General features: G+C 68.6%; 1 protein-coding gene across 3 annotated transcripts in view; it reads left to right on the top strand.

The window, feature by feature from the left end:
* SHANK2 (SH3 and multiple ankyrin repeat domains 2) overlaps positions 1 to 22,838 on the top strand; it is a 293,436-nt gene extending 270,598 nt beyond the window's left edge. For 2 of the 3 annotated variants that reach the window (XM_028503888.2, XM_036029824.1), the window contains 8 exons: positions 537 to 617; positions 847 to 855; positions 2,199 to 2,219; positions 8,051 to 8,181; positions 8,580 to 8,691; positions 9,428 to 9,448; positions 10,655 to 13,067; positions 21,275 to 22,838. In XM_028503888.2, the coding sequence (XP_028359689.1) occupies positions 537 to 617; positions 847 to 855; positions 2,199 to 2,219; positions 8,051 to 8,181; positions 8,580 to 8,691; positions 9,428 to 9,448; positions 10,655 to 13,067; positions 21,275 to 21,845 (3,359 nt within the window). In that variant the 3' untranslated portion in view covers positions 21,846 to 22,838. The remainder of the gene's footprint in view (positions 1 to 536; positions 618 to 846; positions 856 to 2,198; positions 2,220 to 8,050; positions 8,182 to 8,579; positions 8,692 to 9,427; positions 9,449 to 10,654; positions 13,068 to 21,274) is intronic. The other variant, XM_036029823.1, reaches the window with a different exon arrangement.
* Positions 22,839 to 23,805: the final 967 nt, after the last annotated feature.

Raw genomic sequence — 23,805 nt, 5'->3', positions numbered from 1 at the left:
CCAAGAGCAGGGCGCACCCCCCCACCCCCACTAAGCACCCCCAGCCAGGACTCTGAAGCGAGAACAGGCAGCACGTGGCGAGGGGCGCTGCCTGGAGGAGGCGGGGGTGAATGGCCAGGGAGCTTGCAGCCTGAGGGAAGGGGGGAGGGGCTGGGAGGGAGCGGGGCACACACCCGGGCCCCTGTCCGCGCCTCTGCCGTCTTTGCTGGGCCCACACACAGACGCGGGCAGGGCCGGTGCAGAGGGCCGGGCCTCCCGAGAGGGCCCGTGCAGGTGCATCCAGGCTCTCCGCGTGGTCCTGACCCTTAGAGGTGCACGTGAAGCCGAAGACGCTCCCAGCCCCGGGACTCCCCAAGGGCAGGGCGACGTTCCCTAGCCTGGGAGGAGGCAGCGGAGTGGCCCTCACTCGGCCTTTCCGACAGAAAATCGAAGGCTCCAGGCAGCCTGCCTCCTGGGTGGTTCCAGAAGGGGGGGGGGGGGCGACTGGGGCGACCAGGGTGGGTCTCAGGCCTGCTCTCTCCCGTCTGTCCCCCCAGCGCCCCCGCCTCCCAAGCGCGCTCCGACCACGGCCCTCACGCTGCGCTCCAAGTCCATGACCTCGGAGCTGGAGGAGCTCGGTGAGTCTCAGCCTCCTGCCTGCCCTAGCATGCGCCTCCGGAAGCCTCCGGAAGCCTCCGCGAAGCCCCCGCCCGTGCATGGCCCTGGGCTTGCTGGCTGGCCCCCGCCCGGCCCCCACGCTGGCCCCTCCCAGGCTCCTGCGCTTCGGGTGGGGTTACTGGTTCTGCCCCTTCCTCTTCCTGGCTCGTCTAACACTGCTCTGTTTTGAATTTCCGGGCCTCTCACTAGTGGACAAAGGTAAGCTACCCCACGGTGTCCCCAGAACAGCTCCCCTGCGGGCCAGGGGGGCCCCTGAAGCCGCCCGGAGGCCCTGCGGGGTGGCTCAGACCGGCAAGCTCCGCCCTGGGGTCTGACGCAGGCGGCGGTGGGCGTGGCCACGCGTGCGGGCTGCCCCCAGGGTGAGGGAACTGCTGGCACCCTCGCCCTCCGGGAAGGTCTGCGAGGAGCAGAGCGGGGCTCCGGCCCTCAGACCCATCACGCAGTCCAGCAGGGTGCACAGGGCAGCGTGTCCCTGGGTCCAGTGGGCCACAGTGGCCGCCGAAAGTGGGTGGTCCTGGAGCCGGCGGCAGGAGTCCCCAGACTCGGGTTAGGAGCCGCCACACAGCCCAGGGGCGCCCCCGAGGGGCGGGGAGGGCAGGCTGAGATGTTGCCGTGGACAGGCCGGTTGGGCAGGGGGCAGGAGGCAGGGGGGCGCCCACGAGGACAATAGCGAGCCCTGTGCCCAGCTGGATGGCGACTTCAACCAGCCGCCACGCCCACCTGGCCGCAGCCTTCGTGGGACAACGCTGGTTCCTCTTCCCCAGCCCCACCCCCACCCCAGAATGCACAGGTGGTTCCTCCTGGCAGCTCCCCCGGGAGGGGTCTCCCTCACTCCTTCCACAGGGGGCGTCACACCCCGTCCTCCCGGGCCCAAGCTGCACGCCCCCACCAGTGCCCCTCACGGCCACCAAGTTCCCAGTCTTCCAGGAAGGAGTGCCTCTGCTGGGTGCCACCCCCCTACCCAGGACCAGCAGTCCCTTCTCCTTCCCGCCTGTCCTGGGACTCGCCGGGGTTTCCCCCCAGGCCGTGCCCGGTGGGTCTGACGTGCAGGACTCCCTGCCCCTTCTAAAGGAGGCGGCCTGCGCCCCGCCAGTTCCTGAGGGCGGGTGGCGGTGCCCCAAGAGGGACCGCAGGCAGGCAGCCCACCTTCAAAGGGTCTGAGGCGGGGTCCGCTGAGACCGATGGGCGCTGTGCGGTCCCCGGAGCCCTCGGCTGCCCTGGGCTGTCTCCCTGTGCGGGGCCTCGGGTGCCCCGAGTAGTCAGCAACCGCCCTTGGCTCGTACTTGCCCTGGGGGACCTGGGCATCCCCGGGGCGGGGGTGCCAGGAGGGGTGTCGCTGAGCAGGGAGGAAAGCCAGGGGCCCAGGGTTACCGGCGGGGCCAGGGGGCAGGTTCCTGGGGAAGCACTGTCCAGACCCCCAGCCTGCCCATGTCTGGGCGCCCGAGCTGCCGGCCCGCAGGGCAGGCAGGGTGGGTCGGGCCCCGGGGCCCCGGGCGAGCACGCCGCCGCCAGGGGACTCACGCTCCCTTTCTGTTTGCAAGCCTCCGTCCGGAAGAAGAAGGGTAAGGGGACGGCCGCTGTCTGTTTGCAGCCCCTGCCCACACGCCCCGAGGGAGGCAACCCCTGTGGCCGTCGGCGTGGCGTCTCCAGTGTGCGGTGGCTCGTCCTGTCTCTCCCTGTGCCGGCCCCTGCAGGGGTCTAGCCCCGGGACACGTCCCCTCTCAGTCTGTGCCGTCTGCTTCGCTTGTCCCGTCTGTGGCCCCATCGTGGTCTGCACCCCCCCACCCCGAGCTGTGTCTGCATCGTCATGGCTGAGGCGGCTGAGGCCTGGGGCCCCTCGCTCGGCTGTCAGGGCTGGGCCCACCCCTCCGGTCAGGGTGCAGGCACGCGGAGACCCCGGTCTGTGGGTGGAGGGCTGGACCTGACCGCCGGTCCCCTTTGCCGTGGGTGGGCAGCCTCCCTCTGACTCCCAGAAGGCCCCTCGCTCGTTGCCAGGCCTGCTCTGTACCTGCAGAGGGACCGCCCTGGAGCTGGGGTGCGGGTCGGGTGGGGGTGCTGTAAGGCTGAGCTGCTCCCTGTCCCTCCCCAGGGCTGGCGTGGGTGGGAGGACATGAGCCCCACGTGCACCCCGACAGCAGGGGGGATCCTACCCCCCCCCACCGTGGGCACGGGCCCCAAGGCACAGGGAAACCAGGGGAGGTGGGTCTCGGGCCGTGCGAGGCAGCCCCTGGGGGCAGGGGTGCGGGTCCCATACCGCCAAGGTAGGTGGGAGCGCCTCCTCCCCCTGCCAGCTCCCCGAGGTGCCGGCCAATCCCAGCAGCCTTTCCAGGGGCGTCCCTGGGCCTCCGACCCCCAGGGGCTGCCTGGGAGCTTCCCGGTAGGCTTCCCGGGACTGGCCAGTGTCCACCAGGTGGTGGAAGCTCAGGGCCCAGAAGGCTCCCTGGGCCTGACATCTCTCTGAAGGCCCCTCCGCCCAGCACCCCTGCTGAAGGCACCCCACCACGGGGTCCCGGGAACCTGTCACCATACAGAACTGACCAGAAAGCCCGTCGTCAGACTTCAGGGGGAACCTGTGGCCTGCCCCCCGGGCACACCAGCTCACCCTCCAGCCTGCACCCCCAGGGGCCCCTCTGCAACCAGACACCCAAACTGCGCCAGACGAGGACGGAGGTCACGGCCCACAGGGCCCAAGCGGGCACGGGGCACAACCCACAGGGGACAGGCAGTGCTGAGGGGGGACACCCGCCTTCCTCTGCGTGGCAAGGCAAACTGGGTGCGGGTTTGCTATCAAATGCCCCCCTCCCTGGATCCCCTGACTCCATCTGGACCTGGAGGCGAGTCCATGGGCAAGAAGACGCCAAGGGGCTCACCAGTATGGACCCCCCAGCTCCTCTGGGGACACGCGGTGGGGCCAGGGACCGTGGGGCACAGCGTGGGGCGCCAGTGCCCCCAGCCTGCGGACAGTGTGCGGCACCCTTGCCCGGCCCTCATGCTGCCTCCCCCCCCGCCCTGAGGGTTGGCCTACCCCCAAGAGGCCTCGTCACACCCCAGAAAGGCCGTGGGGAGGAGGAGAGAAGCAGGCCTTTACGGTGTTCTGGTTTAACAGTGTCCCCCAAATCCGTGTCCACCTAGAACGCGTGAAAGGGACACTACTTGCAAACGGGACTTTCCAGACTGGGCCCTGGACATGGCAGTTGGCCTTACAGAGAGGGATGGACAGTCGCACAGAGGAGGGACACAGACCACAGGACGACGGAGGCACAGGCCAGGGGGACACGGCCACGGCCCAGGCTCGCCCGGAGCCCCCAAAGCTGTGAGGGGCCTGAGGACCCTGCCCAGGAGCCTAGGAAGGAGCCCACCTCCTGGCGGTTGGGTTTCGGCGCCCGGCCCCCAGGCTGTGTGAGGAGGAGCAGGTGTGGCCGTGGGCCGGCTGGTGAGCGACGCTCCGACTCCGTGGTCCTGGGGAGCCGAGGCAGCAGCGCCACAGCCTGCTCGTGAGCCGGCAAGTGACCAGGACCCCTGAGGTTGCATCTCCTCGTCTCTCCAACCCCTTGTTTCAACCTCCAGTGCCCCCACTCTGGTTCCCGGACCTGTGCTCTCGGGCCGGGGGGTGAACAGGACCCTGCAACGCCACCCTGGCCCAGGCCAGCCCTGGGAAGGCGGGACACGTGTTGGAGCACCGCCTGACCCCGCAGGGAGGGTCTGCAGGCGACAGTGGCGCAGCTGCTCCCGACACCTGTGCTGCTGACGGTCCTCGGTCTGCCTTCCTCTCGGAGGGAAGCCTGCCCCGCACCCGTCGCCCGACCAACGCCCAGTGCGTGCTGGGCTCGGTTTCTGCCGCAGCAGGGCTCGCCACGCATCGGGGGCCTGGTGTGGATGTCAGCCCAGGGAACAGGCCCACGGGCTAGGGGACTCTGGCGACAGGCAGGCCGCCCGCCTGGCTCTGACTCCCAACCGTGGGGGACCCGGCCTTGCTGAACAAACCATCCACCTGCCCAGAGGACGCTGGCCCCAGGCCCAGAAGCCCGAGATCTGTGGCAGCAGACGGCACGTCCCCTAGGTGCGGGCCCCGAGCACTGGCTGCCGGGCTGGCTGCCGGGGCGGCGGGCCTGGCGTCTGCCTGCGGGGACTGCTTCCACTCGAAGGCACAGCGGTCCTCACACCGGGCAAGACTCGGAACCCACAGGCCCCTCGGAGATGGGGCTAGCAGAGTGCCGGCCAGGCCCTCAGGCTCCCCGTGGACCAGCCAGTGGGAGCCCAGCCAGGCCCCGGGCGAAGCGACTGTCACTGTGGAGGCAGCGGAGCCCAGCCGGCACCCCCACAGACCGGGCACCCCCACAGACCGAACACCCCCACAGACCGAACCGCGGGGCCCTCATGTTCTCTGTTCACGGGGGCACCGGGGGCGGGGCAGGCAAGGGCGTGGACCAAAGACGAGGATGTCCATGTTCAAGGGCACCTGGCTCCAGGGACACACCTTCAGCTGTCCCCAGACCCAGTCCCCGCTTTTCCATCGCTGGGCCTGGGGAGACCGTTGTGAGGGGAGCGCAGAGGGCTGCCGCCACAGCTTGGGCCCAACCCACCTGGCCCAGCATTTCCACCTGCAGGACCTTAAGCACCTCCGAGCTGCTCTCCCTGCAAGTGGGCCCGCCCCCGCCCCCACCCCCACCCCCACCCCCACCCCCACCCACGGCCAGGTTCTCCTTAGGACGAGAGGCAGGACACAGGCTGTTCCATTAGAGCTTCCACCTGGGGCAGGGCCACGTGATTACCCATGATGCCTTTGCCTCTCGTGGGTACGCCCATAGTTCCAGGCGTGTTTTCGGGGTGCCTGCCGCGTTCCCTGGGGTCCCACATCGCAGTGCGCTGCCTGCTCGTTCCAGGCGGTTCTCCGGAGTGCTGGGCACAAACCCTGGGTGAGCTAGGGGTGGGGTGAGCCAGCCCCATTGGCTGGGGGAGGTCTAACTCCAGAGACCGGCTCCGGAGGCCCAGCGGGAAGCGAGCACCACGCAGAGACCTGGCTGGCCGCACTGCGCAGCCGCACAGCTCCCGGGCCGGGCCCCTCGCCCCTGGGTGGGCCCAGGCGCAGCCACTGCACCTAGGAGCTGCCCACTGACCCGGAGGGCCCGCCTCCACAGCCGGGGGCACTGGGCTCCAGGCGCTCTGTCCCAACGCTGGGGGCATCCCCCCTGGACCCCCACCCCATGGGAGGCGTTCTTAGAGCCCCAGGGAGAGCCAGGAAGTAGCTGCTGGCCCCGAAGCTGGGCCTGAACAGGCCACACCTGTGAACGAGGCTCCCGGGGCCAGAGACCCGGCTCCCGTCTTTGTCAGAGAAATAGCCAGCACTCCGCTGCAGTGAGACCACCGGCCACAGAGAGGGGCCCGGCTTCCAGACGTCCCTCGGGCTCACCAAGCAGGTTGACCGAGTGCCGCCTGAGCCGCGGCTATAAGGGGCCCCGAGCCCCCTGGCACCGAGGCGTGCGAGGCCTGCCGACTGGGTGGGCTAGGGCAGCGGGGAGAGTTCTGCACAGAAGCCCCAACCACGGCGGGAATCCCGCCCCGAGCTGCAAGGAGACGGTTTCCTGGAGAAGGCAAATTGCTAGGGGGGCGGGGTGAGCGCAGCACATGTCCAGCTCGGTGGTGGGGACGAAGGGAACCGCCTGGGAAGGGAAGCTGGCGGGCCGGGGGGTGTGGGGCCTCCGATGCAGGCGAGGCCTGGACGCTCGGCGTGGGGCAGAGGGGGGAGGGTGCTGGGGGTGTCCCTACCAACCATGAGGGGCAGGAAATGCCCCCAGGAGACGGCAAGGAGCTGGTGGAGCTGCGGGTCCCTGAGCCTCGGGAGGAGCTCAGAGGGGAGAAGGTGGTGCCCCCGCTCAGCGGCAGGCGTGGCGCCAGCAGGCAGCCTGGGGCCACAGGCCACCACTGGTTGACAGGTGCTGTCCTAAATGCTTCGGTCATCTTAGCCTCTGGGGCCTGCGGGGACTGCATCCTCCCTCCTCTCCTTTCAGTGTCCCTTGAAAGGGCACACAGCACCGTCAGGCCTGGAGCAAACGGAGCAGGTGGCAAACCTGGTCCTTGGGCCACAGGTCACTGACCCCTGGTCAGGACGCAGCCTAGGGTCAGGCTGTGTCAGGGGTGAGCCAGGAAAGCACCTCCACAGATGTCGTGGGCCTGCCTGCCGGCCCCTGTGAGGTGGGAGGTGGCTGTGGTGGGTGCCTGCCTACCCCCCAGCTGGGCACCCCCTTCCTCCCAAAGTCCATCTGACTGGGGCCTCTGGTTTGGGAACTCCGTGGGGTTCATCCAGCGGGTTACAAGTAGCTGTCACGGTCCCTAAAACAACTCCATGACTCGCACACCAGCCTCGCAGCTGGGGGTCCGGGCCTCGCTGGCCTGAGCTAGGCAGGGGCCACCAGCTCCCAGGGCAGGGCAGGGCAGGGCTGCCTTGGAAACTCTCAGGCGTGAGGACAGAGTGGCCTGGCGCGGAGGGGAGTGAGCGCTGGACCTGGAGAGGTCCCGGGGGGGCCACTCACACCAGGCTCCCCTCAGCGGGCTCCTGCCGACCGGGCAGCCCTGGCGGCAAGGGCGGCCGCAGCGTGCACATGTGCGGAGGTGGCCCCGGGAGCTCGCGCTCTGCGGGCCTGCCCCAGGCCCCCGCACGGGGGGGGCCCTGGTCGGACTCTGGGGCCTGGGCCCCGACGAGCAACAGGTCCAGCGAGGGCCCGAGGGTAGTCATAGGGCACGTTTCCGTTTTCAAGCAAATTTAACGTTTTCCGTTTCAATTTGTATTTTAATTTATAAGGATCACTGATAACTAACCCTTGGTTTTGTCCGGCACAAGCAAATGAGAACCCTCTGCTCCCGGGGAGAAGGGGGGACCTCCGCCGCCGCACGGGCTTGGACCTTGGACGAGGTCCTCGCGGGGCACTGGGGCCGCTGGCGTCCTGCCCCCCACACTGAGCAGGTGGCCTCCAGCCTGGGGTGTTGGGGCCTCGGCCCCGGCAGCTGTGTTCCGTCACCAAGGAACCACACTTGTGAGCCCTTTAAAGAGAAACAGCCCAAGCACCGGCTCAGCTGACGCGGCCGGCAACGATCCCAGGGACAGGAAGGCAGGGCTGCCGCCGCCGCAGGGGGCCCCAGGCCTTGCTGGCTGAGGGTCTCCTCCCCGCCTGTCCACATGCACCCCTCCCCCCGGGCTGAGGGCCGGGGAGCCGGGGGGCGCGGTGCACGCCCCGCACAGCCGGTCGAGCCCCCGCTTGCATGGGTTTGGAGGTTGAGCAGCCAAATGCCGTTGGAATGTGCAAAGCACTCGGTCGCTTTGCTGAGCGCACCCCCCGACAGGGTTTCAGGGCCCTGGTCACGGACACCTCCGCCAACCAGCGTGTTCACGCTGCAGATAAGCCGGACGAGACCGTCCCCGCCGCCAGGCCGTCCCGAGCTGCGGAGAGCGTGGCCGTGGAGTCCCGGGTGGCCACCATCAAGCAGCGGCCCACCAGCCGGTGCTTCCCGTCCGTCTCCGACATGAACGTGAGTGGCCGTCCCGGGCACCGGGGAGCGGGCGGGCCTCTGGGAGCTGGCCCGGCAGGCCCCGCTCCCACAGTGGCAGGGCTCGGGAGCGGGGCACCGGCCATCCCTACAGCTTCCGAGCACACTCCCCACGCCGCCCGGGCGCAGAGCCCGAACCCGAACCCGAACCCCACCGGAGGAGGACACGCGTCTGCGGGGCCTCGGGCACAGCTGTCCTCCGGGGCCAGGAGTGCCAGCCGGTGGTGGGGCCTCAGCCAGACACGTAGGGGTGCCCACAGCAGCCTGGGAAGCCATGTGACGGGAGTCCACGGCCCAGGGCTCCCGTGTCGCCCTGTGGGCCTGGGCGCCGTGGGGGAGGCCGGTCCAGGCACACCTCACCAGGGCCCTCTGGTTTGCAGTCTGCGTACGAACGCCAGGGGATCGCCGTGATGACGCCCACTGTTCCCGGGAGCCCGAAAGGCCCGTTTCTGGGCCTCCCTCGAGGTACGATGCGAAGGCAGAAATCAATAGGTAAGCAGCACGGCGCACCTGCAGAGGCTGCCCTGCACCCCCGGAGCCCCGCAGCCCCCTAGGGCCCCCACCCTTGGTCAGACACCCGGTCTTACCCACTGGACACAAATCCACGGTGGCTGTCGTGACGCCACCAGGGGACAAGCCTCACAGCAGGAGGCAGAGGGCCCGGGTGGGCCGGCGGGGTGGGCCCCAGGCCCCTGCATCCCCGCCTCGCCGGCCACGGCCACACTCTGCAGGGCGAGCTCACGGACACGCGCCTGAGGGTGGCTGCGCCAGGCTCGCGACTTCCAGTAAAACTGTCCGCGCTGTGTGTTGTAGACGGCTCCTTCCCGCTCTTGCTCGTGTCGCGCTGGCTCCTACCGACTGGCAGGCAGGGTGACCGTGGCCCTCAGGCAGCCCCTCTGTGAGGCAGCCAGCACTGTCCCTGCCACGTAAACTCCGAGAGGCCCGGGCCGCTGCCGACGCCAGCCCGCCCTGCCGTGCAGGGAGCCCCGTGCGGGCAGCGCTCGGGCACACGGCTGTGCGTGGGGATGCGCCCGGCCCCACCCCCGGCAGTGCTGGCGGAGACGCGGCACCCGCGCCCCTAGACTGAGGCCAGAACCGGCCCCGGCGATCGCAGAGGCGGCGTCTGCGCCCCTGAAGCGCCGCGGTGGCGCGGGGCGCGCAGAGGAGCGCGGGCGCGGGTGTGCCCGGCTCCGTGGCTGGCTAATGACAGTTGGTTTCCTCCCGTCAGACAGCAGACTCTTTCTATCAGGTTAGTGCACCCTCCGGTCTGGCACTGTCCTTGGAATGCACCCGGTCACCTCCATAAGGTGTGTTCTTAAATCGTTACTCCTTGGGCACGTGACCGGCAGGCCAGCACCGCGCAGCCCACGGTCGGTGACGGCCCTTAGCGGCCCGTCTTCGCGGCGCCGCGCGCCCTCCCCCAAGGAGTGTGGAATTTGGAATGCCCTTATCGAGCGGACGCCTCCGCTGGAATAAGCTGCTGTAGTTTGCTGTAGGAGCTCTGCTCTCTCTCTCGAAGTGACTCGTGCTGTCCCCTCCTCGGAAGACCCGCATGCCCCCGCCCTGACATGTGTGCCTCTCGTCTGTCTGTGTCCGTGTCTGCGTGTGGCTTCCTGCCGCCCGGAGTGCGTTCTGTTGACATTCTCGTGGCTGGGACAGTGGGACACACCCTTGGAAAGTCTCACCAGGTGACACACACACACACACACCACCCCCGTCGGGGCCAGAGAGGCAGGTGTCCTGCCACACGCCGGCAGCACACCCTGCAGGCCCAGCCCCGGCACGGGGCAGACCTCGGGTCCGCCTGCGGGCCCTGCCCCTGGCTCGCTGTGGCGGCGGGAACCAGTGTGCCCGCAGTGCAGCCCGCAGTGTCTCAGGTGGGCCAGTCCCAGGGCTCCTGGGAGGAACCAAGAGCCTGCTCCTGGCTCCGGTTGGGATCTTGAGTTAAAGAGGGTCTGGGCCCCCTCCCCTCACCAAGCCTGGCATCCTCCTGAGGCCCAGGCAGCTCCAGCAGCCGGGACGGGCGGCCCGGAAAAGTCGGCAGGGCGAGCTCCACGGCAGCCTCCTCCCCGCACACCCGTGCCCTCACTCAGACAGGCCCCACCACCCTAATGACACCCCCTGGGGCCCAGATCAGCCCTAAAAGGGTGGACACCTGCGACATACTCTGAGGATATCAGGGGCCGACGCTCGGCTGGCACCGAGCACACACGTCAGCAACACGCACTCCGAGCCTCCCAGCTCTGCCTCCTTCCCTCCTCTCTCCTCTTCCGGCTCGGGAAGGGCCGCGCACCCCTTGGCGCTGTGCCTCGTGCTGTGCCTCGTGCTGTGCTGTGCCGTGCCGTGTGCTGTGTGCGCGCCGCGCTGCCGGGGAGCGTGCAGACCCACTGCACGGCCCCAGCGCCGCGGGCTGCCCGCCCTCTGACTGCAGACTGAGCCCGTCCTCTGCTTGCAGGGATAACGGAGGAAGAGCGGCAGTTCCTGGCCCCTCCGACACTGAAGTTCACCAGAAGCCTGTCCATGCCGGACACGTCCGAGGACATCCCCCCCCCACCCCAGTCCGTGCCCCCGTCCCCACCGCCACCTTCCCCCACCACCTACAACTGCCCCAAGTCCCCAACTCCGAGGGTCTACGGGACGATTAAGCCTGCGTTCAACCAGAACTCCGCCGCCAAGGTGTCGCCGGCGGCCCGCTCTGACACGGTGGCCACCATGATGAGGGAGAAGGGGCTGTACTACCGCAGGGAGCTGGACCGCTACTCACTGGACTCCGACGACGTCTACAGCCGGGCCCCCGCCACCCAGGCCGCCCTCCGCGGCAAGAGGGGCCAGATGCCGGAGAACCCGTACTCGGAGGTGGGCCGGATCGCCAGCAAGGCCGTGTACGTGCCCGCCAAGCCCGCCCGGCGGAAGGGCATGCTGGTGAAGCAGTCCAACGTGGAGGACAGCCCCGAGAAGACGTGCTCCATCCCCATCCCCACCATCATCGTCAAGGAGCCGTCGACCAGCAGCAGCGGGAAAAGCAGCCAGGGCAGCAGCATGGAGATCGACCCTCAGGCCTCCGAGCAGCCGGGCCAGCTGCGGCCGGATGACAGCCTGACCGTCAGCAGCCCCTTCGCCGCCGCCATCGCCGGGGCCGTGCGCGACCGGGAGAAGCGGCTAGAAGCCAGGAGGAACTCGCCGGCCTTCCTCTCCACGGACCTGGGGGACGAGGACGTGGGTCTGGGGCCGCCTGCCCCCCAGGGACTGCCCCCCGATTTCCCTGAGGAGGGCGACTTCGGGGACGAGGAGGGCGCCGAGCCGCTCCCGCTGCCCGCAATGCCGGGGGCGGCGCCCAGGGAGCCTGAGAGCCGCTTTGTGGGTGGTGGCGAGGCTGCAGCTCAGGGTGAGGCCGGCAGGCCGCCGAATTCCGTGTCCAAAGCCAAGGGCCCCGAGAGCAGCCCCGCGGTGCCCCCCAAGAGTGGCGGCGCTGCCGGCCCCGAGAACTACGTCCACCCGCTCACGGGGCGGCTGCTGGACCCCAGCTCCCCGCTGGCGCTGGCGCTTTCTGCCCGGGACCGCGCCCTGAGGGAGTCCCAGCAGGGCCCCAAGGGAGAGGCCCCCAAGGCCGACCTCAACAAACCTCTTTACATCGATACCAAAATGCGGCCGGGCATGGAGGCGGGCTTCCCCACCGTCACCAGGCAGAACACGCGGGGGCCCCTGAGGCGGCAGGAGACGGAGAACAAGTACGAGAGCGACCTGGGCAAGGACCGGAAGGGCGACGACAAGAAGAACATGCTCATCAACATCGTGGACACGTCCCAGCAGAAGTCGGCCGGTCTGCTGATGGTGCACACTGTGGACGCCGCCAAGCCGGGCGACTTCCTGGAGGAAGAGGACGAGAGAGCCGACGGGGAAACCGAGCCGGACAGCTCGCCGCCTGAGGTGCCAGAAGGTGTTCCCGAAACCGAAGGTGCTCTACAGATCTCCGCCGGCCCCGAGCCCGCCGCCACCACACCCGGCAGGACCATGGTGGCAGCGGGCTCCATGGAGGAGGCGGTGATCTTGCCATTCCGCATCCCTCCCCCACCTCTGGCTTCCGTGGACCTGGACGAGGACTTCGTTTTTGCAGAGCCATTGCCTCCTCCCCTGGAATTCGCAAACAGTTTTGATATCCCCGACGACCGCGCGGCCTCTGTCCCCCCTCTCACGGACTTGGGGAAGCAGAAGAAAAACGACACCTCCCCACCCCCATCGCTGAACTCCAGCCAGCCGACCAATCCCGCAGACAGCAAGAAGCCGGCCAGCCTCTCGAACTGCCTGCCCGCCTCATTCCTGCCGCCCCCTGAGAGCTTCGACACCGTCACGGACTCGGGCATCGAGGAGGCGGACAGCCGCAGCAGCAGCGACCACCACCTCGAGACGACCAGCACCGTCTCCACGGTGTCCAGCATCTCCACCCTGTCCTCCGAGGGGGGCGAGGGCGCGGACACCTGCACCGTCTACGCCGACGGGCAGGCGTTCGTGGCCGACAAGCCCCCCGTCCCTCCTAAGCCCAAAGTGAAGCCCGTCGTCCACAAGAGCAACGCGCTTTACCAGGACGCCCTGGTGGAAGAGGACGTGGACAGCTTCGTCATCCCCCCGCCCGCGCCCCCGCCCCCGCCCGGCGGCGGCCCGCCCGGGACCCTGAAAGGGATCCAGCCAAGGACCTCCAAGTTGTGGGGTGATGTCTCAGAGGTCAGAGGCCCGATCCTCTCGGGCCCAAAGGCAAACGTGATCAGTGAATTGAACTCAATCCTGCAGCAAATGAACCGAGAGAAATCGGCCAAGCCGGGGGAAGGACTAGACGTGCCCATGGGGACCAAGCCGGCCGGCCTCGCTCCCAGGTAAGTCCCACGGACGACTCAGACACAGCTCTCCACACCGGGCGTTCCTCGGCCTCAGCTTCGTCCCGGCGGCGTGACCAGGAGATGCCCTGGGGAGCAGCCACAGCAGCTGTGAAGAGGGGTCCCCCTAGTGCTCCTGAGCTCCAGGGCAGCAGAGCACGGACCCCGCCCCCGGCAGGACGGGCTCTCCCGATGCTAACCCATCACCCGCGGTCGCCGGGCAGAGCCGGCCACCTGGGCGTCCAGAGCGCGGCTCTGCTCTCGTTCCCTGTCCCGGTCTGTGCCAGGACCCCCCAAAAGGCCACCCTAGAATCTTTCAGAAGCCAAAGCCTTGCTCCGCCGAGCTGGGGGAGGGGTGGCCGTGCCAGCGTTGCAGGGGTGCGGGGAGGCGGCGGGTGGGTGTGAGCACCGGTGCGGTGCGTGGCTCTCGTCTCTTCCCCTCGCTCAGGGGGTGGGCGGCGCCGGGTGCGGTTTCCCCAGTGAGCTCAGAGGGGCGGGCCTTCCCCACCCCGCCCCCAGCAGGCCGGGTCAGTAGTTCCCTTCTCGTTCGGAATGTGAGCCAGTGCCGTGGGAACTGGAGGCTGACTGTGGGGGGTCGTTCCCAAACCCGACCGGAAGGCTCCGTGGAGGTGCCAAGCGGTAGAACAGGCCCCTCGACCCTCTGCCCGTCACCTCTGGGTCACTGTCACCAGGCCGCTTGCCGCAGCAGTCATCCTGGTTCTGCCCTCCGCTCCCTGGCGGCAGCGTTCTTCCGCTGCTCCCGCCGGTGTTCGCGCTCGGGTTCCGCCGCCGGGACTAGTGAAGTCTGTCTTCACACCCCTGCTGGGCGGGCGGGCGGTCCCACCGCCCCTCCGAGGTGCTGCCACCGGCCACTCCCTGTGACGCTGGGGAGGGAGTCTGTGAGTGCCCGCTTCTGGTGGGCGCGTGGACACGCACAGCCGCACCGCCCTGCCGTCTGGCCCGCCCGGTCAGCCCGTCTCGGGAGGCGGTGACGCCGGGACGTGGAAGCACAACCAGGACGCTCCATCTTGAGTGTCTCCCGTTTCACAAATGCTCTCACGGGGTGACCACTCTTGGTGACGGGGGTGGGGGTGTGCAGGGAGCAGGGGTCAGCGACACCCAGCTTCCAGGGGGTGTGCCGCCAGAGGCCCAGGGGCCGCCCACACGCACAGCCCTTGGAGGAGGCAGAGCTGGGGCCGGGCCAGAGGCTTCCTGGCTGGCTCCCCACGCACGCAGCTGCGTTGGACTAGGAACGATGCCCGGGGGCAGCTCCAGGTCCAGGGTAGGGGCACGCTCCCTGAGCACTCCCAGCAGGTCTGGGCCCCCCCCCCCCCCCCCGCCGTGACTGGTGAATGGCACCCGGGAGTCTCTCCCTCTCCACCCCTCTCCCTAATGGACGAGCCCCAGGGGCTCCCCGCAAGCAGGTCTCAGCCCCCCTGCTCTGCACTCCCCGGTGGGCGAGGGGCCTTGGAGCAGATGTTCCCGGCAGAGTCTCGTCTGAGTTCTCGGGAGTAGCCACGGGACCGCCTCCAGCTGCTGCCCGGCAGCCCAGCACCACCGCCACCCATCTGTCCTGCTATTTCTAACCCGGTTCGCTCGCAGCAGAGTCCCAGCTGACCTCCATGGGGCACCCACCGACGCTGGGCCTAGGGCTGCCTGGGTACCACTGGGCAGGGCCCTGAGCTAGGGTGCTCGGTGGGAAGGCACTGCCCCCACCCTCCAGCCCTGGACACTGTCTCCGGCCCTTCCCCGGAGCTCCGGCTGGGACCAGCGATAAGCCTGCACGTGCGGCCACCTACCTTATTGCCAGGGGCACGACTGAGGCCTGTGAGGGCGGGGCTGCTCTCCAGCCCTCAGAACTCACCTGCAGCCTGGTCAGCATCCAGGGTCTTGTCTTTGTTTACCTGGGGGCCGACACCAGGTGCTGAGCGCCCAGAGGCTGCATCCCGTTCTGTCCAGCTCTCGGCCAGCGCTCACGGCTGGACTAGGAGAGGGGTTCCCAGACGCCCAAGAACAGAGAGGAAGTTTCTTGACTTGAGGCCAAACCGGGCGCCTGGCCGACGGCCTCAGCAGACAAGCCCGGAATGACCCTGGGTGGCAGCCGTGAGGCACACTGAGCAGGGAAGGCAGGCTGGGGTGTCGGGCAGAGCTGCCGACCAAGGGGCGACATAGCTTGCCCCCTCGCCCGGGTGGACAGGGCGACAGGCTGGGCACTGACCCGTCCAGGGAGGGGGCCGAGCCCAGAGGAGGCCGGGACGGGAGGGAGGCACTCCCGTGGAGGGGGGGAGCGAGGTCTTCCCAGGGAAGCGGGCGCTGCCTCTGCTCCATGGGGCGGCAGGCAGGCAGGCAGGCAGGCAGAGGGGCCGGAGCGCCATCTCCGTGGGGAGCTCTGACCGCCCGGCCCAGGGCCCGCCTGCAGAGCCGCTCCCCATCGTGCGCTCCCCGGGCCGCAGAGCCCGCGGCCGACCTGCCTTTGGCGGCTCCTTTCACCCTTGGGGATCCGTCTTAACAGGGAGCCCGCTCCCAGCTGTGGCCGGAACGGGCAGCGCAGGGAGGAAGGGCGTGGGGCGGGCCCTTGCCGACCTGGGGCCCTGGGACTGAGCTTGACGGCGGGTGGGTTCCTGCTGCGGGCGCTGCCCTCGGAGACACTCGGTCACACACACTGACACAAGGGACAATGACGGAGTCGTTTCCTTCGTGCACTGTTGGGGGCACCCCCCCCCCCCACCCCGCCAAGGCCTGGTCCGAACCCCTGCTGAGAGCCTGGAGCTCCGGGCAGTCTCGGGGAGGCCGCGCCAGTGGCCAGGCCTGGCTTTCCAGGGAGCGACCTCGCCTCGGAGGGGAGTGTCAGACTGGACACGGGTGAGGGCAGCTGTGGCCCAGGGGAAGCACAAGCCTCCATGGCCCGTGGGCTGGTTTCCTGCTCAGCAGAACCCCGAGGGGAGCCCCTGGGGGTCCCTGCCCTGTCAGCCACTGGTCGGAGGCCTTGCGCACGGGGCCTGGCGCCCCGCAGGCTCCGGCCCTTCGCCAGGGAGCTCAGAACAGGCGCGTGACCGGGTGTCAGCGGGAGCCTGTCTGAACAGGCACAGGACAGCGCTGCGGAGTGGCAGGCACAGCCCCATCGGCCCCGCGCTCTCCGAAGCCCCCGGGTGGCGATCCGCAGCGCACGCGGCTTCCACAGCCTCGGCAGCGTCGGGCACACGTGGCCGTTTCCCATCTGAGGGCACGTGACACTCCCCCGGAAGTCACAGAGCCGGGAGGCCGAGCCCCCCTCGGGGCCTGGCCGGCCGGAGGAGGCTGAAGCAGGAGGGACGCGCTGGAGAGGAGGCCCGGGCCCGGGAGCGGCTCCGGTCACTCCTCCCTCACCTGACGGAGGCCTGCTGGCCGGTGGGCAGACCCCGGGCTGAGTCCCAGGGTTCACTGCTGAACACGAGAGCGTGCGAGGTCCCCCACCCTGTGGCTCACTGCACTGCTGAGGGGCACAAGGACAACAAACGACAAGACAAACCCTGCGTGTGCCGGCGCGGCAAAGGAGTAAGGGCAGGTGGGGCTCGCCGTGTGCCGAAAGGAGGTGACTGTCCTTCAGTGACACCTGACCAGACCTGGAACCGGGAGGAGCCAGTGGCGCAGAAACCCAGGCGCAGGGACCGAGGGGCACAGGTGCGGGAGCGCCTCCTTGCTGAGGACACTGGCCCGGCAGGCGGCGGGGTCGGGTTCCGAGCGCCTGCAGGGCGGGGCCTCTGGGCTGTGCTCTGCCCACTGGCCACCGAAGGCGTCGGCACAGCCCGGCTCCGAGATGCCTCAGCCATGTCCGGCCGCACGCAAGCGGGCTGCCTCGGAGCCAGGCACGAGGCCAGGGCCGCACTCCAGAGACGCGCTGGGAGCCCCCAGACATGGCGGTGTGCCTGACTCGCCCACTGTGACGCACCCGCAGGGGCCTCGACCCAGGACACGAGGTGCCACTGCCAACGCTGACAGGTGCACGCTGTGTCCGCACGGCGCGGAAGCTGTAAGGCAGCCTCCCGCTCCCTGTCGGGAGGGACAGAGCAGGGACAGCGAGTGTGGGGTCCCCCTTGGCTCCTGCCCAGGGGCCCCTCTAGATGACCTAGCCCTTCCCGGTGAGTCCAGAGCTGACTCGGGACTGGCTTTCTCCACGCAGAGGCGCAGGTGGGCGTGGGGGAGGTGGCCTCTCCCCGTCAAAATAAGCCAGTCCGGGTATTTGGGAGGCTAAAAGAGTGGTCTCTGCCCCGCCGGCCCCAGAGCGCAGACCTCAGGACGGAACGGCTGCCTCCTGGGCTCTGTCACCGCGCGCGGCCCCGGGGCTCCCGCGTCCAAGGCACCACTGCCTCGCGCAGGTCGCGTCGGGGAGGCGAACGGCGGTTAGAGGGGCTGCCGTGCGGCCTGCTCTCGCCGTGTCTGCTCGCAGACGGGTGTCCGGGAGGCGCTTCCAGCTGGCGGAGCCCCTTCACACCCACTCGGCCAACGGCCAGTGCGACGTCCAGTTCTTACGCTCTCAATCACAAGTGCATCGAGGCGGAGGGTCCCGGTCTCCCTGGACAGCGAGCGCCCTCCCAGCCCGCTGGGACCCAGGCACTCTGGCTGTGGCCCCCGGCGGAGTCCCAAGTTCCAGATCAGGGAGCTGGGCTGAGCAGAGCCCGTCCCCCACGGCCTGCTGGACACCTGCCGTGGCCGGGCCCTGGGGGATGCGAACAGACTGAGCCCCTGGAGGTGCTCAGAGCCCGTGGCGGCTGGGAGAGCTGAGCCACAGACAGAAGCCCAGAGGGGCGGGGGACACACCGCAGTGCCGGCAGGCCCTGGGTGGACGGACCGGCCGACGACAGTGCCCCTCCCCACTCCTGTCTGGGAGTGCCCCGCCACTTGAGACGCTGTGCGGGGAGTAACTCAGCAAGACAGCAGCTTGGAAGTAGGTCCCTCTTTCGTGCAGGAATGGGAGGGGGTGTCCGGGGAGCCCCACACTCACTGAGGTACAGGGTGGGAGGGGGGCAGGCAGGGGAGAGCCTTGTGCCCACGGGCCGACAGCCAGCCCAGCTCTGCGGGGTCAGTGAGTGACGCGCCGTAGTGACCACATGGTCACCGGTCAAGGCCAAATGAGTCTGTAGACGCAACAGGGAGGCCACCTGAATACCCCCGCCCGGCTCCTGCGCACTGACGGGCGGATGAGGCGTCTGTGTGCCAAGGAGCCCTTTTCTGGTTCTCGCCCTCACGTTTCCACACGGGCTGGGTGTGAAAGGCAGGACGGACCGTGCCAATCAAGAGAGGGGTGTGCGTGAGCGTGTGTGCGTCTGTTTGAAATCAGGGCAGCAGTTCTGCGTGTGCCACCCAGGAACCCGGGGGTTGCTTAGCAACCTAGCGGTCTCAGCAGCCAGCGGGCGGGCGCAGTGGAGAGCGTCCCTGCGGTGAACCGGAGTCGAGCAGCAGAGAGAGGGCAGGGCCGCCTGGCCCTGGGGCAGGCCCCGCCCCACTCCGCCGACTCACGACTCTCTCCCCCGGCGACACTCCCCTGCCCCGAGCGTGCGGCCAGGCCTGGCGGCACCTAGTATCGGCTGCCAGGCTCTTGTCTCGAGGTGCAGATGGCAAACGAGCACCCTCACTGGTGGGGCCCTCGCCCCCGAGATGGGGCGCACCCTTCCTGCGCTGCAGACGGCCAGGCTGGCTTGGCCTCCCTGTGGGGCTCGAGCTGCGCCTCGGGCCGGGGACCCTCCAGCAGCTCTCTCCCAGGTGTGGCCGCCCCTGTCTCACGCGACCCCACACTGGAGAAGGCGGGGCCGTCAGCTCCCCGCTGTCAGCAGGACTGACGCCCACACGGGTCCCCGCCTGGGCCGTCCGGGGACTGCCGGCCCTGCCGCCCCCCTGGGCCGGGAAGGGGCCGGCGGGCAGCTCCTCGGCCAGTGTCTGCACGACCACTTGGGTCTGGCCCACCGAAACCAGCGTCTTCCTAAACCGTACTTAATTTTGCAGTGCTGTCTCAAGCCCTCCCACTCTGTCATTTTCATTTGCTCCCGTGACGCGCGCGCACAGAAGAGGGTCGTGCTGAACGGAAGTAAGTGGCGCCTGTGGGCGCGAGCTGCCTCTGCTGTGTGCTGACTCTCTGCTCGAGCCCCCACGTCTCCGGGGGCCCCTCTCTGCTGCTGTAGACGCCCGCCCCCAGGCACGGGCAGGCAGGGCCCCAGCGAGGGCGGCGCTGACGCTCGTCCTCGGGCTGAGCTGTTCGCTGCCGCACGCTGCCCGTGCTGAGGGACCACTGTGCGGGGCACCGTCAGAGGAAAGCCGCCCGAGGGTCCCTCCAGGCGCTGCTCGCCCGGGCAGACGCGCTCCTACAGGGCGTCTGCCCGCTTCCCGGACCCTCTCCTCCCCACCGGGCCGGGCCCTGGCAAACGGCTGGATCCGCCTCCGGACGGAGCGGCTTTCCAACTCGACTCGGACTCCCTCACCTGCCCGGGCTCCACTGGGTCAGAGTGCAGCAGGGACCCCCAGACACCACCCCCTGCGGAGAGGCAGTGGGGGTCTTCCCAGCTCCCCCACCGGCCCTCCCCAAGCACCTGACAGGCGGGTCCCTTGTGCTCGCTGTGTCCACAGCCCACCTCTCACAAGCGCTTGGGCCTCGATCTGGGGGGCAGCCCCCCTCTTCCGGCAGGGAGGGCCCCTAGCTCTGGGCCCGGAGGACCTGGGCCCGGCAGAGGGGAGCCTCGTCCTCAGAGCCCCGCCGGGGCTGTCTCTGCGCCTTCCCCTGCCAGCGCGCCCCTGCCACAGCCCAGAGCACAGCCCGAGCACAGCCGGCCAGGGCTCTCACTGTGACAGGTGTCAGCCTGGCCACTGGCCCAGGGAGTCACCTGCCTCGGAGACACTTCTCCTTGGGACCAGGCCGGAGCCTGAGTCCTGGCACAGCCCCTCCTCAGCCCTGCTGCTGCTCCCACACACACAACACGCTGCTTAAAGTGACAGGGGCTACCGTCGCGTGGGGAGCTGTCACGGGGCACAGAGGCACCGGGGTTCACTGCCGGGCGACGTGCAGCCCAACAGCAGTCAGGGGCCCAGAACCCGACAGCAGCAGCAGCAGACCCGGCAGACCAGAGCGCAGGCAGACCGGGCCCAGCTCCGGCTCCCACGGCCCCTCCTCCCGTCCCCGACCCCTTCCCGCAGACGCCATGGCCCCCGCATGCCCCTCCGGTCGGGGCAGCCTGGTGCAGCCCGCCGTGCCCTCCCCAGCCCCCACCCACCGTCTCCCCTCTCTCGAGGGGGAGGGGCCCGTGGTGTCCACAGCGACACAAGACTCCGGGCTGCAGCACGCCGTGTAGAGCGTGGCAGAGCCAGCACTGGGACGTGCACCTGCAGCCCAGACCCTGGGCGGGGGCCCAGGGAGGGCGGCTCCTTCCAGATGGGGGCAGGCAGCCAGTCCGAGTCCACGCGAATGAGCCCCAGAGGCACAGGACACGCCCGGTCCCACCACCTCTGTCTGCAGAGGCCGTGGTCTAGGGCAGCAGCGCCTTCCGTCTGGGGGCAGACGGGCGTGAGCCCGGGCCCTGAGGGTGCGGCCAGAGCCTAGGGGCGCTGTATGTGACAGGGCCACCTCCACGGAGGTGGGCACGCAGCCAGGTCCGTCTCTGGCATGAGTGACCTCCCCCTTAGGGGCCAGCCAGCCGTGCCACTGACGCCAGGAAGGGATGAGCCCCCGAGAGCGAGTCTGGCCCCCTCTGACCCCAGAGCAGGAAGGACACAGGCCCCCTTCCGTGTTCGGGAGGAGGGGGTGTCCAGCCGGCGAGCCTCCCTCGCTGCCTTCAGGCGGGGTTCGCACACGACCGTGCCTGCTGCCCCCCGCAGCGAAGCCGCACAGCCCGCCCAGGCAGTGCCTCCGCAGGCTGGCCCCCCGCGTGCCAGGCCGGCACGGACTGACCTCGACCGCCCGCCCCTGCCCTCTGGTTCTGTGGGCGTCTTCAAACCCTGAGTGCCCCCCAGCCCCGGGGGCGGTGGGGGCGGCTGCCTGTGTGTGTTGCTGTGTCCTCACTCTGCCTCCTGCTCCCGCCTCCCGCCCAGGCCTGGCATGGCCGATGGCGTGCTCACTGCCAGCGCGGCTCCTGGGAGATGCTCTCGTGTGATCTGGGTGTCTGCCGCCCCCCTCGGCCGCCTGCGTCCTGCCGACCTGCTCCGTGACCTGGCTGGTGATGGTCTCTCTCTTGTTGCTGTTCCAGGAGCCCGGAGGCCCTGAGTGCCACCTCAGGTGCACGGAGCACGACCGTCACCTTCACTGTCCGCCCTGGGGCCTCTCAGCCCATCACCCTGCAGAGCCGGCCCCCCGACTACGAAAGCAGGACCTCAGGGACCAGACGGGCCCCGAGCCCCGTGGTCTCGCCTACAGAGGCGAACAAGGAGATTCTCCCTGCCCCCCTCTCCGCGGCCGCCGCGGCCCCGTCCCCCACTCTGCCCGAGGTCTTCAGCCTTCCAAGCCAGCCCCCATCCGGGGACCTGTTTGGCTTGAACCCAGCGGGACGCAGCAGGTCCCCTTCTCCCTCAATCCTGCAACAGCCCATCTCAAATAAGCCTTTCACAACTAAGCCCGTCCACCTGTGGACTAAGCCAGACGTGGCGGACTGGCTGGAAAGCCTGAACTTGGGGGAGCACAAAGAGACCTTCATGGACAACGAGATCGACGGCAGCCACTTGCCGAACCTCCAGAAGGAAGACCTGATAGACCTCGGGGTGACCCGGGTGGGACACAGGATGAACATAGAAAGGGCTCTGAGGCAGCTGCTGGACAGATAAGGACGGCTGCCCTCGGCCTCCGCGGACTTCGTGTTCTAAGTAGAGATGGGCTGACACTCAGACGTTTGCATGGCCGAGCGCGGTCTGTGAGCACCGACCCCATGTCGTGGGTTCGTCCCAGTACCCAAAGAAACACGGAGTGTGTCTACGGCGTGGCCGAGCAGAGGCCTTGGAAGTCCCCGGCTCTCTACGTGGGTTCCTTGAGCTGTTTCTGTCCAACGAGGGACGAGGGGAGGGAGTTTTTCTAACCCAGAAAGGGATTCACAGCTTGCCTCCCAGCATGCGGGCAACCTCACTTGGCCAGGTCCCAGAGACGCCCGTCGCTGAGCCGGGGGCCCAGCTCTTGCGGGCAGACACCAATGTGCTCCAGATACCTCCTGAGGCCTCCCTCCCGCCCCCGGGCAGCTAGCCCCCGGCCCCGCAGCAGGCCCCTGCGTGGGCTGCGGCCACGACAGCCCTCTGTGCTCGCCGGCTCCTTTCCTCCCTGCACTTGCCCGCAGTGGGGCGCCCTGGGCGTGTCCGTCCGGGGTCCCTTCTCGGGCCTGAAAGTAGAGAACCTTTGTCCTCGTAGACCCCTCGCGCCCGCTCCTGCGAGGCAGCTCCTCTGCCTCGAGGGTCCTAGCAGTGGGGGCGGCGTGGGGCCGTGCCCGGCTTTGCTCAGCTTTCTTTATTCCTGCAAGTCGGTCAGCACCCTTCCAGAGCGGCCGCACCGGCGTCCCGTGGGCTGGTCATAGCACAGTGGTGATTCCCAGGGGGTGGGACACCCGGCCACGGGAGGCGGCATGTGCCCCTGCCGGGGTCCGGAGTCCCCACACTGATGACAGCCATCGTCTGCCGGGAACATCGCCCCCGGCCTGGGAGAAGGGGTCCCCTGCCTTTCGGAATCTGTTTCTAATGGAAAGCACGTTGCGTCCTGCCACGAGCAGAGCAGGTGAGCGTCCACTCTGACGCAGGGTGAACGCTGGCCAGGTGCTGCCGCCGGGGCGGCCAGGGCTGAGCCCGGCCGGGGACAAACCAGCGTCTCCGCCGAGGCAGCCGGGGGACTCCAGGCCTCTCCCTCTCTCTCCGAGTGTCCAGGAGCCCCGCCAGCTCGTCTTAGTAATAGTACAACAAGCTGTTTGAGAGCCCAGAGGGACGGCAGGATCGGGGTCAGGAACAGGTGGCCGCAGGCGAGGGTGCACAGCAGCTACGTGGAGAGGACGGGGAGGCCCCTGGGTGCTGCCGGCCTGCCTGGCCCGCCTGGCCGGCCTCCCTAGCCGGGCGCCTTGAGCCGCCGCCCCTGTGACAATACCTCTGATTTCCAAGGGAGGTCGCCACTTGCCCACAGGCCGAAAAACGCCCAGCCAGGCTTCCAGCACATTCTCCCACGGTCGGAAGAAGCGCGAACGTCAGGTTTGGGGCTTTCATTATGATTTCAGAACTAGCCTCGCCCATCTCTAATTATAAGAACATGATTTTTTTTCCTTTTTTTCCTTTGTGCTCACAATCAAGCGTCTGACTAGGTCTGGAACAGCTCTAGAATGAACACGTAAATTTTAGCAATTTAAAATCTCTTTCTTTACTGCAAGTTTAACTAGTTGTACAGATAGTTTATAAGCACAACACTTTAGGAAAACAAGCGGCTGGTCCACCGGCGGCCCCCGTGCTGCTCCAGTGCTAGGGAGTGGGGGACAGCGGCCTTTGTGGGGGGACGACACCGCTCCTGTGGGGTGGTCACAAAGGATGACCTTTCAGACCAACCTTACTTGGATGCCTCTGAACCAGCAGAGCTGTGTCACATTTTCTATCTTTGCTAGAACTCTGTCACCGAAGGGCAGCCACTCCTTCGGAAGTGGCTACAATTTGCAATGCACCAGTCTCTCAGCACACACACACATGCACACGCATACGCCCCCCCGAGTTTTGCAGCCACGTGCCCCTGAGCTGGAACCCGAGCTGCGCACCGTCCCCTGCTCCCAAC

Source organism: Phyllostomus discolor, chromosome 6 (genome assembly GCF_004126475.2).
Source record: "Phyllostomus discolor isolate MPI-MPIP mPhyDis1 chromosome 6, mPhyDis1.pri.v3, whole genome shotgun sequence".
In the NCBI taxonomy this organism is placed as follows: Eukaryota; Metazoa; Chordata; class Mammalia; order Chiroptera; family Phyllostomidae; genus Phyllostomus; species Phyllostomus discolor.
The sequence above is the reverse complement of the archived record's forward strand: the minus strand, read 5'-3'. Positions and strand labels throughout refer to the sequence as shown.